At 37.2% G+C, this 15,266-nt stretch overlaps 2 protein-coding genes across 2 annotated transcripts; both read left to right on the top strand.

The window, feature by feature from the left end:
- The first annotated feature begins 352 nt into the window (after nucleotides 1–352).
- On the top strand, nucleotides 353–2,196 carry si:dkey-251i10.2 (uncharacterized protein LOC562682 homolog). Its single transcript, XM_017413731.3, has 5 exons — nucleotides 353–646; nucleotides 1,173–1,285; nucleotides 1,470–1,579; nucleotides 1,736–1,800; nucleotides 1,883–2,196. Exons 1-5 carry the CDS (start codon nucleotides 382–384, stop codon nucleotides 1,984–1,986), a joined length of 657 nt encoding a protein of 218 aa, XP_017269220.1. The 5' UTR covers nucleotides 353–381; the 3' UTR covers nucleotides 1,987–2,196.
- Nucleotides 2,197–5,573: 3,377 nt separating this feature from the next.
- Nucleotides 5,574–14,541, top strand: opn4xb (opsin 4xb). The gene is made up of 9 exons (XM_017413630.2): nucleotides 5,574–6,137; nucleotides 8,489–8,622; nucleotides 8,718–8,921; nucleotides 10,117–10,288; nucleotides 10,467–10,628; nucleotides 11,754–11,861; nucleotides 13,048–13,219; nucleotides 13,321–13,467; nucleotides 13,562–14,541. Exons 1-9 carry the CDS (start codon nucleotides 5,971–5,973, stop codon nucleotides 13,967–13,969), a joined length of 1,674 nt encoding a protein of 557 aa, XP_017269119.1. The 5' UTR covers nucleotides 5,574–5,970; the 3' UTR covers nucleotides 13,970–14,541.
- Nucleotides 14,542–15,266: the final 725 nt, after the last annotated feature.

The following is a 15,266-nucleotide window of genomic DNA, read 5'->3' as shown; positions in this document are numbered from 1 at the left end:
CAGCCGGAACAAAACTCTGTCACGCCACATACTGAGGATGAGTTTGCAAAAAGAAATAAAGAAAGTACATTGTGTACCTAATGTAATAATTTCATGAGAACAGGTGAAACGGTGGAGTCTAATTTCACTATAAAATGGAAATTTAAGCAAGTGAGCGCCTGAGAGAACGCCGTGAAACAGGACAAGGATGTTGTGCCTTCAGGCAGTGGGTTCTGCTCGGATTAAAAGCAAAGTTTGCCTCTGCCTTTCATCTGTTTCCTCCTTCAACAGGCAAAACAAGCAGAACTATCGCATCACTTTTTCAAAAAAAACTTCAGAGCATTCAGAAATCACATGGCTTCAGAGGTCGTGGGCAGAGAAAATGTTCAATGTTTTGGTTGCATGACTCAGCAGCAGGAGTCTTTTAAGAAGCTCCTCTCTTGGCTTTTTTGCTTTTCAGAGCTTTTCATTCGTTCTAACACAATGCTGCTGCTTGCTGTATTTCTCCTTAAAGTGCTTTGTTTTGTTGAATGCTACCCGAATGGCGCGCCCACCGGTGCCTGTGAGGACATGTTGCCTCGACATGGAGTTCCACCTCAGTCTTCACCGGCTCCCTACAAGATTCTCACCAACAGTACGACCTTTCAGCCAGGCAAGCCCATCACAGGTAAAGACTGCAATATGGCTGCATGAAAAGCTAAACACTGACATAAATAAATCAACTAAACTCCTTCTTGTTATCTACTAAACTTCTTTGACTTCAGTTGTCTGGAAAGAATTACAGATAGGTGAAATTTGCCCATGTCTTCTCAAATATCTTTTGTAGAACTTATCCGGTTCAAACAGGTGCTTTTATTTTTTAACCTTCCTGCAATATCCTGTCTTTGTCATAAAAATGTAAGCCAGTGCTTTACAGTTGTGACTTAGTGGAAGCTAAATTATCAAATCTTTGTTTAAGTTTTTCATATTATACTGTAGTTCAGCATAATTATAGGTAAAGCTTTTGTTTCAGAATTCCCCAAAGTTTCTTTTACCAATAAATCTAAAAGTTATTCAGTTTGGCCCTACAGTTGTAGAGTTGTTAAATTAGTCAAGGGATAAAGGATCGAGCTATCTAGAAATATTGGTCTATGTAGCTAACTAGCTCCTGTACATCACTAGCTAACATTAGGTTCTGTTGTGTTTTCCTGCAGTAACTATCATTGGACCAGCCTACAGAGGAGTCCTTCTTGAAGCTCGAACACAAGGAAGCATTAACGCTCTGGGAAGCTGGAAACTCCCTCCTCCAGACACCAAATTGCTTCAGGTGTGTCTTTCACTTTAAATGCTTGTTGAATAATAATAATAATAAAAAAGAGCTTAAACTTTCAAATTCCTGCAAAAAGTAACTGTTTGGCCTTGAACAAGTTAAATTCAGGGTTCTTAAAATTACGTAATATGTTTAACAAGATGAAACTTTTTAATACGGATTACATGTTTTGCTCATACAGTGTGCAGGGAATCCACAAGGTGCTGTGACTCACTCTAACACCAACCTGAAGGGAAACACTACTGTGTACAACTGGATCCCACCCAACACTCTGGGCCCCGTCTACTTCATGTAAATACATCACATGGTTTTTATGGGTCTAGTTCATCCGATGATTGTAAAGTCTTTCCACCAAACACTTTTTTTATTATCACATCAGTTATTCTGAGAGTGAATTTGTGCAGCAGCAAAGTACAAAAAAGTATTCTTAATTTTTTTTTCCCACAGGGCCACGGTAGCTCAGCAGCGCACCGTTTTTTGGGTTAATGTGAGATCCATCACTCTGACCGGTGGTAGGTACAGAACACCGTTTTGACAGACAGATAAATAAATAAAATGCATTTGTTAATTTCATTTTTTTCTTTTGCTTTTCAGAGAAAATGGATAATCTGGGATTGGCTACAGATGCGGGGTCACATATGGCTGAAGAAAAACTTCTCTTGGTGATAAGTTTGCTGGTGTTTCACGTTCTGGGATAGAAACAGGAAGCATCAACTACTTCCTTCACCTTGTTTTTGACTATTGATGTGAATTACAAATAAAATTCATACTTTGATTGTACTTTATTTGTTTGATGTGGCATTTAATCAAATTTAAAGCACATCAAATTAAGACCAAGTGTGCCACTATAACTATAGGAAGTGTTGGAAAGGAAACAAAATAAAAAAGATGAACAGATAAAGAAAGAAGGAGGTTTTGTGTGAGGTGGTTCATCATTGATCATTTTATTTCATGAAAAGTAATGACCTGCTTTTTCCAGGTGATTTGATCTCTAACCCAGATTCCTAGCATGATGGTGGACATGAGGTTTAAGACGTGTGACATTTTGAGCTGTATAGGATATCCATCATTTTTTGCATCACTGAATTAGTTACAGCTGTACCTTGCACCTGAAGCCTGATGAGAAGTTCAAAAATATGTATTTGCTTCACACAAAAAATACTTCGAGAAATTAACTTATTGTATCTGAGTGACAGAATGCACTTGCAGAAAAGTAGATTTAAATAAAAATAAAAAGGACCCTTTAGTTTAAAAACTGCTGAACTGAAAATGAATAAAACCATAATGTAAGAAAAAAAACACTGAACATCTTTAAAGATAATGGTAAACTACAAGCAGTTCTTCTCCTTTAAAGCATTAGTGTCTTCCTCAGTATTTTAAACAGCAAACAAAATATCATTAGAGTAGCTGTGAAAAATGGCTTTTGTGTCATCATCTTATGTGGGATAAATGGTGAGCCATGCAATAATTAGCGGATGTGATCTGTTGGATGAACACAGATATTGATGCTATGTTTTGGTACTTTCAATAGTACTCCGTGGTCCTATCTGGTGAAGTATTGAGCTTCAACTAGCTCATGTGCCTGAGGTTGCACAGTCACAGAACATGCATCAGTCGATTATAATTTGTCTTTTTCCACTGTGTGCCAAACGCTCCCTACTTGTTTAACTGGTATTCAAGACCAGGCTCAGCACCGGAGTGACCAGCTAATTCAATGGTAAATGAGTCATTGACATGTGGAACACCAAACCCCGCTGTTTGGGTCATGCTCTATGTATCTCTCACTGCTGATGTATATGATTTTTTTTTTCCATAAAGACAAGGTCGTTTGTCCAAATGCACTGAAATAAAGGAGAATCAGCAAAAATAAATAAATAAATAAAATAATCAGAAGACAAAAGATCTGGGAAACTATCATTAAGGAAAACAATTTCTCTCACTTCAGCATGTAAAAGTAATACTGTGCCGTCACCTAAAAGCAATAAGAGGGCAATAATTGTTTTTGCCTGTGCATGTTTGTGTTCACGTGACAGTTTCTTAGCAAAATATCTCATAGACCACTGGTTGGACTTTAATGAAAGTCTCAGAAAATAATAATTGGGCATAGATCTACAGCTACTGATTTTCTTTAGAAGTCAACTAAATTCAAGATGGCTGCCACAGTCAACTGACCTCAGAAAGCACAAAATGGCTTTGACTCAGTCAGTTTGACAGATAATGAAGCTTGTTGTGGTTATAGGTGAGAATCATTTTCAGTGCTAAAAGATCACATGAGCTCACACAAAATGCTTTCTAATGTCTTTTGATAGATGCATTCAAATATGGGAACTAAGAAAAAATAAAAATAAAATTGAACATCCAAAAAAATCTAGTAAATCTTGCTTTATGTGAGGAAACAAACGTCTCAAAGCATAATTTTCAGCTGTGCTCATATGTAAACATAAACATGGTGTCAACAAAACTAACAACGATAATCCCGTAAAACCAATCTGCACATCTATCAACTTTCTAATAGACAGTGCCCAAGTAAACACAAAAATTGTTCTGGTATGAACGCATGCACACTCTTTTGATTATCATATACTTAAGTTGTCATTCCCAGCAGATCAAACATTCATCCACATGCATGCCCCCTGTTCAGATTAAAGCCGTTCTTTGCTTTAGGAGCTTAGTTGATGTCTCTGTCTAAGCTCTGCATTCTTTGCCTCCCTTCATCTCTTATTTCCCCCCCCAACATGTCCAGTACCATAAAAAGCGATGACCAGCCCATGGGCTCCTCTGACCCTTTGTCCTGCTGACAGTTGGAAGAATAACAATTCAGATCCACTTGCTCATGTGCTATCTGTAATTAATTCAAGAAAGAAATGCTGGTGTAGGATTTCAGTCAACCTGGACGGGATAATCCTAATAAAAAAATCTGGGGGGGAATGACTTCTTTTTAAATCTTGAAGATGTTTCATTTCAACTTTTTTCAGTTCTGAACTGCAAAATGCTGAGTTTCACATATATAAACTGTTGTTGGGCAGTTCATTTCGTGAGTCACTGAACTTCTGTGCAAAATGAGAAATACAAGAGAAAACAATGTTCTCCAGTAAACTAATTAGAAAAATTTAAATTTTTCCGTGAAAATATAGTGTGAATGCTGAATGACTGCGGATATTTGTTAAAGATGCTGAAACTGAGTTGTTGGAGTTAAAACAAGCAGAACACAACCTAAAACGACCCAAACACAAGCTAAAATGAGTGGAACACAAGCTAAAATAATCAGAAAAGTGAACAGCTAAAGCAAGCAGAAAAGCAACTAAGAGCTAGAATGATCAAATAACTAGACAATAAAATTAGCAAAACTGTAGCCAAAATTTGTTAAACCATAGCTAAATGGTAAATTTAGGAACATTGTAGCTATAAGCTAAAATGAGCAAACAGTATCTAAAAGGTACATGGAGCGTAAGAAGACAACAAAAGAGCAAGTATGCTTGACAGCAATATTTTGAATTAATTAAAGAGATATGAATGTATTTCTGTGAGGATTTCTTTTTTGTACATAAAGTAAAATATTTTGAAAAGTATAAAAGTTACAAAAACCAAACCAAATATCCTCAGTTGAATTAAATGTTTTGATTTTTGAATGGTTAAAAAAGCACAAAGTATGTTGAAATAGCTTGATTGCAAAGACAAACGTACTAAAGAAACTGTGAACAGGAACACAATAGTGTGACTCAGCATTCATACAATAAATAAAACGTGTTATACTGGACAGAAATGTGCCTGTTAAATAAAAAAATGTGCTGAGTTCAGGTTTGTTCCAGATAAATGTTGGAGATGTGTTTGTTTATATTCAGGAATGGGAGCTTTGAGAGTAGGAGTTCTGTTGAAGGAATCAGGCTGGCTGATTTTGTTTCATTACCCTATGAATACAATTAATGTCATGTCATGTGCATGTTGAATAGCAGCACATGTACAGCTGCTACCTGTTTCAATTTATGCCTAGCTATTATGTAAGGGACTGTGATGATTTGCAGGAATCCACTTAGAAGAGTTACATATGTCACTATGTCCATGTGGAGTTTAAAATGTCCGATGGATTTCTGAGCTTATGTTGATACTTGTTGCAAACAACATGTCAGTTATGTAAGAATGTAGTAGTTAATAGGTTAGAGCTCAGGGCTGAGCCATGAAATGTGGGGGTGGGAGACAGACTGATGCGAGAAAGGCAGTGTCACAAAGCATCATGGGACAAGTGAGGGAGAGGCAGGGAATGAGAAAGATGAGGTTAGGAGTCACCAGTTTCACGAGATGACCAACAACAGCGCGGCTGATTCGGAGCATAGCTGGTGTGAAGGGTGAAGAGGCAGCAGGGGACCGCTGAGTGGACTGACAGAGAGGCTGTAACAGAGTGGAACAAGTGGTTCTGCAGGATGTAATTTCAACGCATCAAACATTACCTGAGAAGAGAATCCAGAGAAGATGCACGTTTGGAGAGCATGTGAACTTCGTCGTTCATCCTTAAATTACGTCAACGATTTGGTATCATAACCAGATCATTCAGTGCAAAACACTTTACATCTCCTGTTCAAATGCCCCAACTATGGAATCTAAACTCTGGCTAAAAGAAGTGGATTACAAGCTGATAGCACAATCGCATCCTGCCTGGTTGGAAATCCTGCCAAGGTGTTTGAAACATGTGGTCCACTGAGAGCATGGAGCCCGAGAAAGCCCACACTCAGAGCAGCTTCTTCAGCAAGGTGGATGTGCCCGACCACGCTCACTATGTTGTTGCTCTGTTCGTCTTTGTCATCGGGGTACTGGGCATCACCGGGAATGTCCTGGTCATGTTTGCTTTCTACAGGTGAGTCTTAAAGGCTGTCTTTTTGCTCCGTGTGTTCTGTGTTTTTGGGCTCTATATCTTATGAAGGGAAGATCTTCAGAAGTTGTCATGTTTTACCATCACAAGGATATCATAGGTTTTCTAAAAAACATTGGTGTGTATCTGCAAAACTAATTTTAATCAGCCATCAGGGCTAAAAAAATGCTTAACTCATATGTAACAACATATATAACAGCAAAAGTAGAATGCATTGTTTAAATGGGAAAATCAGTGATGTCTCATTTGAAAACAAATAAACCAAAAAAATAAAAAATAAATAAAAATAGCTCCCAGGGTAAACTTTTTTTAGAAGCCCTTCAGGGAGCTTGTATGTTTTATGCGTGTCTGAAGAAACTGTGACCTCTCATTCGAGCTACCAATGTTAAATGTTTTACAGAAACTGGGGCAATGTGTGTGTGTGCATGCGTGTGTGTCTGTGTGTCTGTGTGTCTGTGTGTCCAGGGGATTGTCAATAACTCTCATATTCCATCTGTCCATCAACGGAGACAGATTAGACACTTTCTCCTATTTGTGGTGCAGATGATTTGACTTTGCAGAATTGAAAATGCACAAGGTGAAATGGGTTCCAAGAATTTAATTTTGCAAACAAACGAAAACCCTCTCATAGGAGGAGGTACTTTCTGATATTGCTTGATGCGAGCATTTACTTTAGAAAAAGGAGTGATGTTGTCATATGCTTTTTTTTTTGTACAGAGACACCTGCAGTCATTAACATAACATTACAGGAGCAGAAAAACAGTCAGTGTAAGCCGACTAAAGAGTCTGACTTGGAGATTAGCAGCTTTTAATCAGGACTATTTTAATTAGTAAAGAGCTTCCTCTCAGTCATCTTGTTTGATTTTAGCTCAATGCAGGCTTTCCATGCTCAACAAAGAGAATAAACAGCATTGTGGCAAAAACATTGAAACAAAATCTGTGGTTTTACAGAAAAATGTAACTTGATCATGATCTAAATGTCAAACTAAAACAATCACAATCAGTTAAAAACAGAATTTAGAGTTTTTTAAAAAAAAATATTTAATAGCTTCTGATGGCAGTAACACACCCACCTTATGCACACTGTCCCATCAGAGTGACCTTATCTGCTCAGTTTGCTTCTTGTTTAGGTGCACAGATTAGAGAGATGACCTGATTTGACAATATCTGTTTACATAATGTTCCTTTCATTACTTGATGATAGCAGACTGTCTACATGTTTCACAGAATCTAAAAACAGTGTTTGTACAGTTTTCTTTCCACTGACTTCACTTTAACAGCTTGATCTTTTTAAATTTTTGTCCAAAAATGTGCACTTACAACACACCAGACTATTTTGACTATTTTATAAAATTAATATTGTGCAGATTGTTAATTAAGGACAACGTGCTGGGATTCATTTTATGGTTTGAGCATCTAAAAAAATAGACAGAAATGCTTCAGTTTTATGGTCACATGAATGACATGGAAGTCAAATCAGAAGACATATAAAGCTAAGGTTTGGGAGTCAAGCCAACAGTGGAACAGAAGTTAATTGCTTTATCCAAGCAGCTCCTTAAAGTTATAAGTTTTAAACACTTGGGTCAATCACAATATAATGCAGCTACATTCACCTTTGTGTTTATTATATTGTTTAAAGAGCAAACAAACAAAGAGACAGGAAATGGTTTGTTTTCTTTCGCTTGAAATTAGCCTTTTACTTTTAAAAACACTGCGGGTCATGTTCACTTGCTGCAGAAGTAGAGCAAACACTAACAGTGTTTCTGTGTTTGGTATGACTGAGGGCTACTGTTGTTTGTGCTGCCAGAAGTGATTGTATCCAAGACTCCTTATCTTTGGGGACATGTGCACATAACACCTTTACCCAGCAAAAAGAAAACAAACAAAGTGAAACAAAACCTGGTGGAGAATGGCCCTGTTGGTCTTTCTGGAGAAAAAAAAAGAAGCCCTCATTCCTGTGATGCTCAATATAGGTGTCAACAAACTCCCATGTTCTCTGATGAAAACTCTCCCTGAAATATTGAAGCCTTTTGAGTAGCACATTATTTCAAAATATCACACAGATTCAACAAACAAATGGAGGCTTCCATTTGAAAAAGTGTTTCTCAGTTCAGATATTTTTTGTCTTTCCTTCAGTAGCCTGAGAATATTGTCTGTTAGCCCCTGAACCAAAGTCAGAGCAGAACTGACTGCTTCGAGTCAAAATTCAACAAATAAACCTTATACAGTAAATAGGACACCTATTTCAGTTTTTTGTTAGGTAAATGTTTTCTTTAAAACATTTATAGCATTAATGTTTATCGATCTCTTCTCTTTTGTTATGTGATGGTGTGTAGCAACAAGAAACTTCGTAAACTGCCCAACTACTTCATTATGAACTTGGCAGTCAGTGACTTCCTCATGGCGTTTACCCAGTCTCCAATCTTCTTTATCAATTGCCTCTACAAGGAATGGATATTTGGAGCGATGGGTAATTCTTGTCATTGCTTTCCAGTATGCTAAAATGCTCTCAGTTCTGCTTTGCTAACAAGTACTGGTTGTTTTGTATGTGTTCCTGTCTTGCAGGATGTAAGATATATGCATTCTGTGGTGCCCTGTTTGGTATTTCCTCCATGATAAACCTGCTGGCCATCTCGATTGAACGGTATCTGGTTATCACCAAGCCCCTGCAGACCATTCACTGGAGCTCCAAACGAAGGACCATATTTGCCATCTTTCTCGTCTGGATTTATTCTTTGGCTTGGAGTTTGGCTCCTCTCGTTGGCTGGAGTAAGTTTCCCCTAAAAGAATGACTTGTTGAAAGAAAAGAAATCTCATAATGCTCTTTTTTTAACATATATTTTCATGGACTTGTGAGTCTCTTATAGAAACAGGTTAATTTTCTGTATGCCTGCTGCAGAAAATAACTCCTCATGGGTTTAATACAAATTCACTTACCTTTAGCAACACAGTCAAATATAAATGGATCCCCTTCCACTACAAGCCCCAACTAGATAACCCTACATTTTGCATGTTCTTGTCAAGGGCTTTCAGTGACACACCTCAAACAAAGTGTTACAAGTGTTATAATGAACATAACATTTTCAACTAAACAGAAACTAGCATGCAGCTAATTACAGATAATTTTGTTTGCAGACTATTGCTGGTGTTAAAGTCGTGTTTGAAACCAATTCTCTCCATATTCTAGTTTACTTATAAGCTGTGTTAGCCACTACAGGGAGTTAAATTACTAGCAGTTTAAAGCTTGAACAATTTATTCAAAAGCAATGGCAATGACTTGTGGGATTGTTTATAATTTGCTTATAGATTTTGGCCATGACATTTAGGCAAGTGATCATTGTAGAACGTGTCATTATGCAGTTTCAGTACTGGTGTTGCTGAGAACATGGTGTTAATATCATTAAGATTAAAGTTTCCCCGGCAACGAGTGACTATTTGCTTTGTGGACAAGTCTGTGAAGAGCTGAAAGCTATATAATAGCTGCTGGCATACACAGTAGAAATGCTTTTTGGTGGTATTTGATTTTTAGAATATTAGTGCCTGGCTTAGGATGCCATATATAAACTCTGGCTAATGTCCAAAAACATCTTTATCTTCTCATGTTTTTTTTATCCATTTGGTGAAAAGATGCCAACAGCTCATGCAGTACAGATTACAACAGTTGAGGAAGTTACATTGGAAATTTGGCCAGAGAAACTCAATGCATCTAAAATACATATAATAAATTAACATCTTGAAGGGGTGTCCTGTTTCATAAAGAAATATTTTACACACAACCCATTTTGACTTCAAATTAAGAGTCAATGTAATAGTCAAAAAGAATTACACTAAAAAATAGAAATGAAAAGTATAACATCAGTTTAAAAGAGTTTTTTACAAATATAACTACAATGCCGCCTATGTTTGAGTTAACATATTGCTTTTTGTAAACATTCATATATTTGATGATCTTCTACCCCTATAGGCTCCTATATCCCTGAGGGCCTGATGACATCTTGCACATGGGATTATGTAACATACACAGCAGCCAACAGGAGCTACACAATGATGCTGTGCTTCTTCGTCTTCTTTATTCCCCTGGGAATTATCTTATTCTGCTATCTACGAATGTTCTTGTCTATCAGACAAACTAGCAGGTACTGTAATTCTAACATCAGGGGGGTTTGCTTCACGTGTTTTGCATTTACATTTAATAAAATGTAAACATTTGGCAGAGAATTGCAATTTATATATAAAAAGGTCTATTTCATTTTGGCCTCTAGCTCTTTATGGCCTCTTCATCTAATTATTCACTTTATTCTGTTTCTCCTTCAGGGAGTTAGAACGTCTGGGGCCTCAGGTGAGAAAAAGCACATTAATCCGACAGAGGTCCATCCGGAGTGAGTGGAAACTGGCAAAGATCGCCTTTATTGTCATCATCGTTTACGTCCTCTCTTGGTCCCCATATGCCTGCGTTACACTAATTTCCTGGTCTGGGTAAGAACTTTTCATGTCTATAATAAAGTTTTGTTTTTCTTTTGTATTGTGTAATTATTGTCAAACACTTTTAGATATGGGCTGACAGTGATACATAGAGATGGTTAATAAACTTATATTGAGTATGTTTGAGGACAAACACAGTTAAATATAAAATACAATAGATAGCATAAGATAACAAAGTACTATTTTGATAAAGAGATGAATTTAGTAGATTTTGAATGGTCAAATTCAGAATAATTCCTGTGAAGAACATCTATGAAATAAAATACAATTCACAAGATCATATAATTTCAACCAATAAACTGAAAGGTATCAGGGAAAGTTTCACCCAAAGCAAGAACATCTTTGTAAAGTAAAACAGTTTCATCCCAAAATAAAGATAAGACAAACCGTAAAAGCCACCATGAGTAACAGCACCCATTATAACCTTTTCTCTCACTCCTCAGAATAAGTGTCTTAGGCTGTCCTCCCACCTCTGCTGTATCTCAAATATGCTAAACATCAGATCATTTTTTAAACCCAGTTGGTCTGAGGATTCAATTTGCAACAACAATGCTCGTGTTCTAAAATTTTAGATGACAAAAATGCATTTTAAGTAAACAGAGAACTGTTTAAAAAACATCTAGAGAGAAGTTTTGTCTTCTGTGCTGATTTATAGTTGAGATGGTGTATTTGCTCATTTGTCTTGTTTTTATTCATTGTATCTATATGTACACACTGTAAGGATCTTGTTTCTCCTGGGGTATACACTAACTCTGCATGTAGATTTATAACACTGAAATCACATCTTTTCTCTGCCTAATCGCTGGGGAAGGTGGCTTTTCATGCAAGCAAACTTAAACAGAGACACACGCACAGAAACACATGAGCAAACATGATCAGATGGATTTAACCAACCCTCTCTAGCAGATGGTGCACGTTAATCCCCGACCAAACCTGAGCCTTCCTTATCCTACAAACCAGGCAAACAGACAAAGGGAACTTTGACTTGTGATGAGCATGTTGTGTTGTCATGTAACAAACACAATGAACAACTGTACGTGACCAAATGAACAAAATCATCCAACATTATAACAAGAGATAGTCTTAAATGTGTTATTTGTTCTTCTTTTTCTCAACCAGCCATGCCAACATTTTGTCGCCATACTCTAAGTCTGTTCCTGCAGTCATAGCAAAAGCCTCCACGATCTACAACCCCATCATCTATGCTATGATACACAACAAATACAGGTAAATAATCATTATAATTGTGTTTTAACTATATACAAATATATATATTTCATTTACATCTTGCATCATATTAAACAAAATTGTAAAAAAAAACAGCTAAAGTCTCGCTTTAAAAGGAGTTTCATTGGTTAATGGTGCAAAATATTGCAGTTTTACCATAAAGGCTCAAAAAATTCAAAACTTACTAAAGTTGTTTTATGCCTAAGTTTGGTTTTACAATTTATTAACATTTTAACTTATTTTACACTGTCATGTGTAATCAAAAACTGTAGAAATACAAAGTTTTAACACTCCAAAATGTCATGGTTAAAGCTTTTCCTTTGCTAATTGTATCACATGTTTTATATGATGTGCAAAAGTGAAAAAGCACAACCATAATTCAGTTGTGCACCAACATGGTCAAACGAGTACCTTCATGAGTGGTGGTAATACTTTCAGGGGATTTTGAACATGATTAGGTTTTAGCTTGAGCTGGCAACAATAAACAATATTCCTTTTTAGAACTAATATGTGCTGTAAATTAAGATTTTTGGACAAACCTGGGCTCTTCATGCTAAGAAGAAACAGATATTTCTCCTTGGGGGCAGGATCTAGTTGTCTGTTGTCTGCATCTCATTTCCTGAGGCTGTTGCATGTCTGTGTACTCCTATGTTCATAGATACCGATTATTGATGAAATGCATGACTTGTCCTCTAGTTTTTAGCTTCACTGTAAGAAACTAAAAGCTCTTACGTTAACCATTAAAACTGAAAAACATATACGAAGTGGTGCTGGCACTGCAGGTTCTGTGTCCGCCCCACAGCAGTAAACTCCAGCCACATAATGACTTCACATTTCACCATGCAGACACAACAATAAAGTGAAGTGACCTGGAACTGCAGCTTAGAGCAAAAACTCTGAGACATTTAGCTACTTTAAAGTTCACCTCAGACTGATCATAGTACATGCAAATGTAACCAAAATGCCAGAACAGAAGTTGCCTGATAATAGTTCTTTTTTTTCAAAATGTTTCTGTGCTTTAATACAATCAGTATTTTATTACGGTACAATTTCAATCTGGGTGGCACGGCTGTTACAGCTGTCGCCTCGCAGCAGGAAGGTTGCAGGTTATGTTCAGAGTATTGTGCTGTGAGGACGTTAAAAAGCAATTTTAAGTCTAGTCATTGCACCATCTTACACCCAACAGGATGACTCTGGCAGACAAGGTTCCCTGTCTTTGGTTTCTGTCTCCCGCTCCCCGGAAGGAATGCCACTCGTACTCCATCAGTGACTCTTCATTCAGGGACTCCTCCATCAGCAGACAGTCCACAATTTCAAGCACTCACTTTATCAGTGCCTCAACTAACCGCATTGACATGGTAATGATGCTCACCAGACCCCGAATTGTTGACGTTTTGGTTTCAATATCTCAATGCGTTTGAATAAAGTGCAGGATTTTAAATTATTTGCTTTCTTGCAGGTGATGAAAGATGTGGAGGTGAACCATTTAGGTGGAAAATCTGGATATTCCTTCAAAAGCATTCCGTCATACCGCCAGTCGTACAGAGGGAGGTCCTGCAGGAGACAGATTGAGCAGAAAACAATTAATACCCCCCCACCAGAGAAGGTGAGATACAACTCATAGGCAAGAGTTTTCTGTCTGCATGCATTTCTACGTTTTAAATTTTTTTTTTTCCATGCGTCTGTGTTAACATTACCAGCATCCATCTGCCATGAGCGACCCTCAGAACACCCACGACCATGACCTGGTTTCCAACTCTATGACGATCGCCACACTCCCTTTGCTTGTTCTCACCCGGAGGCGCAGCGAGAGTCTAACGGAGGAGATTTCAGATGCACAAAGCAAGAAACGCAGCATCAGCGATAGACTGAACAGCTACAAGAGCAGCTCCTTTGATTCCCTGAATTTGGGAAAAATACCATTCACTGACCCCAAGTCACCTCAGAGCATCCCACGCATAATCGTCATCAGCCCGACCACAGAAAGCGGCATCATCAACTCCGACAGCGTCCATTTAGAAGACAGCTTGGAGGCATTGGAAAGCAATGTTTTTGTTAGCCTAAACTTCTCATCTGAAGTCTTTGAGGCAGTGGAACTACTCTGTTGAGCAACTGGAAGCCTTGTTATTTAATTAAAGTTTGGACCACAAGCCAATTAAATAAACAGAGATGTTGTCTACTCATCATGTCTTCAGCTTGTTGACTCATCCTGAAAATCAATTGTGTTTCTTTGAGGTGCAGAAGAAAAGCAGTTTTGGCATATAAAACAAACAAAAGTTTTCCGAAATGAAAGGAAATGTACAGCATTTGTCAAACTTTGGCAGAGACACTGGAACCCCGAGAGATATCACGGGCTGCAATATGCTTTTTGTTAGGGTCTGCAAAAATCTCAACTTTAGCAACTTCATGAGCCCTGGATTCAAGTCAGACAGGCCAAATTCAAAGTGTATCAGTCTGATCAAATGATTGAGGATGAAGGGAGTTGCAATAGTTGAACTCTGGCTCACATTTTTCAACAGCATGGATTCTCTGCCAAAGACAGGAGGGAGAATGTTTTTATCTTTCCTGCCTGTGTTTATCCTTAAGAAACTGATAATAATGATGTTTTATTTCTACCAAAATGACAGCACATTAAGAGCAAGTGCAAGAGCCACCAATTTGTTGGTTTTTTTTGTTCATTTTTAAGACCATTCCTCACCAAAAAAGTGAAGAAATGCGAAGCTGCGACATTACAGTATATTGTGTGAATGCATGCAAAATATATACACTCATTTCTTTTTTTGTGACAGTAGTTCCTTTGGACAACATGAACCTTTTGAGTTATTTTTTTCAATAGTAGCAAGACTGTTGTGTGATGAAATCTGAGGCATGATTGAGGCAAGACTGTATATGCTATTCCTTGTAGTAGCTGCTTCACAATTTCCCTTAAAACAAATATAGCACAATATGAATCTTGTGGCACAATACTGTGTTTTAGCAATTTTGCATTTTATACTTCTGCATAATAATTTGGTTTCAGTGAGAAAAACATTGCTGAGGACTTGCAAAAGAAAAACTTTTGACCTATTGAGTAATGAAATGTGTTATAAAAAACAAACAAACATGTTTTGTCAAGTTTTATAATTCAGATCTTGCTCAGTGTTAGATGAAGATAATTGTGATTTAATACATTCTTATTGTCACATGACTATCATGCTGTGTTACACCAGGTTGATACGTCACATGCTGTTGCTTATGTGACTTTTAAATATCAAAAATTTCCTAAATATAATTCAGTGGTTGATATTTCCTGGAAACACAAATAACTTCTAAGAATATTTTGTTTTCTTTTTTTTTTTTTTTAAAAAAAGCATTTATTAGGAAATAAGTGAAAATGTGATAGATGGAAATAAGCAAAAGAAAAAA

Source organism: Kryptolebias marmoratus, linkage group LG1, assembly GCF_001649575.2.
Source record: "Kryptolebias marmoratus isolate JLee-2015 linkage group LG1, ASM164957v2, whole genome shotgun sequence".
In the NCBI taxonomy this organism is placed as follows: Eukaryota; Metazoa; Chordata; class Actinopteri; order Cyprinodontiformes; family Rivulidae; genus Kryptolebias; species Kryptolebias marmoratus.
The sequence above is the reverse complement of the archived record's forward strand: the minus strand, read 5'-3'. Positions and strand labels throughout refer to the sequence as shown.

Coding starts and splice junctions, on each gene's coding strand:
- si:dkey-251i10.2 (XM_017413731.3), top strand. CDS start 382: ATGACTCAGCAGCAGGAGTCTTTTAAGAAGCTCCTCTCTTGGCTTTTT. Junction 1,286..1,469: donor CAGACACCAAATTGCTTCAG/GTGTGTCTTTCA, acceptor TTGCTCATACAG/TGTGCAGGGAATCCACAAGG. Junction 1,801..1,882: donor ATCCATCACTCTGACCGGTG/GTAGGTACAGAA, acceptor TTTGCTTTTCAG/AGAAAATGGATAATCTGGGA.
- opn4xb (XM_017413630.2), top strand. CDS start 5,971: ATGTGGTCCACTGAGAGCATGGAGCCCGAGAAAGCCCACACTCAGAGC. Junction 8,922..10,116: donor GGCTCCTCTCGTTGGCTGGA/GTAAGTTTCCCC, acceptor CTACCCCTATAG/GCTCCTATATCCCTGAGGGC. Junction 13,220..13,320: donor CAACTAACCGCATTGACATG/GTAATGATGCTC, acceptor GCTTTCTTGCAG/GTGATGAAAGATGTGGAGGT.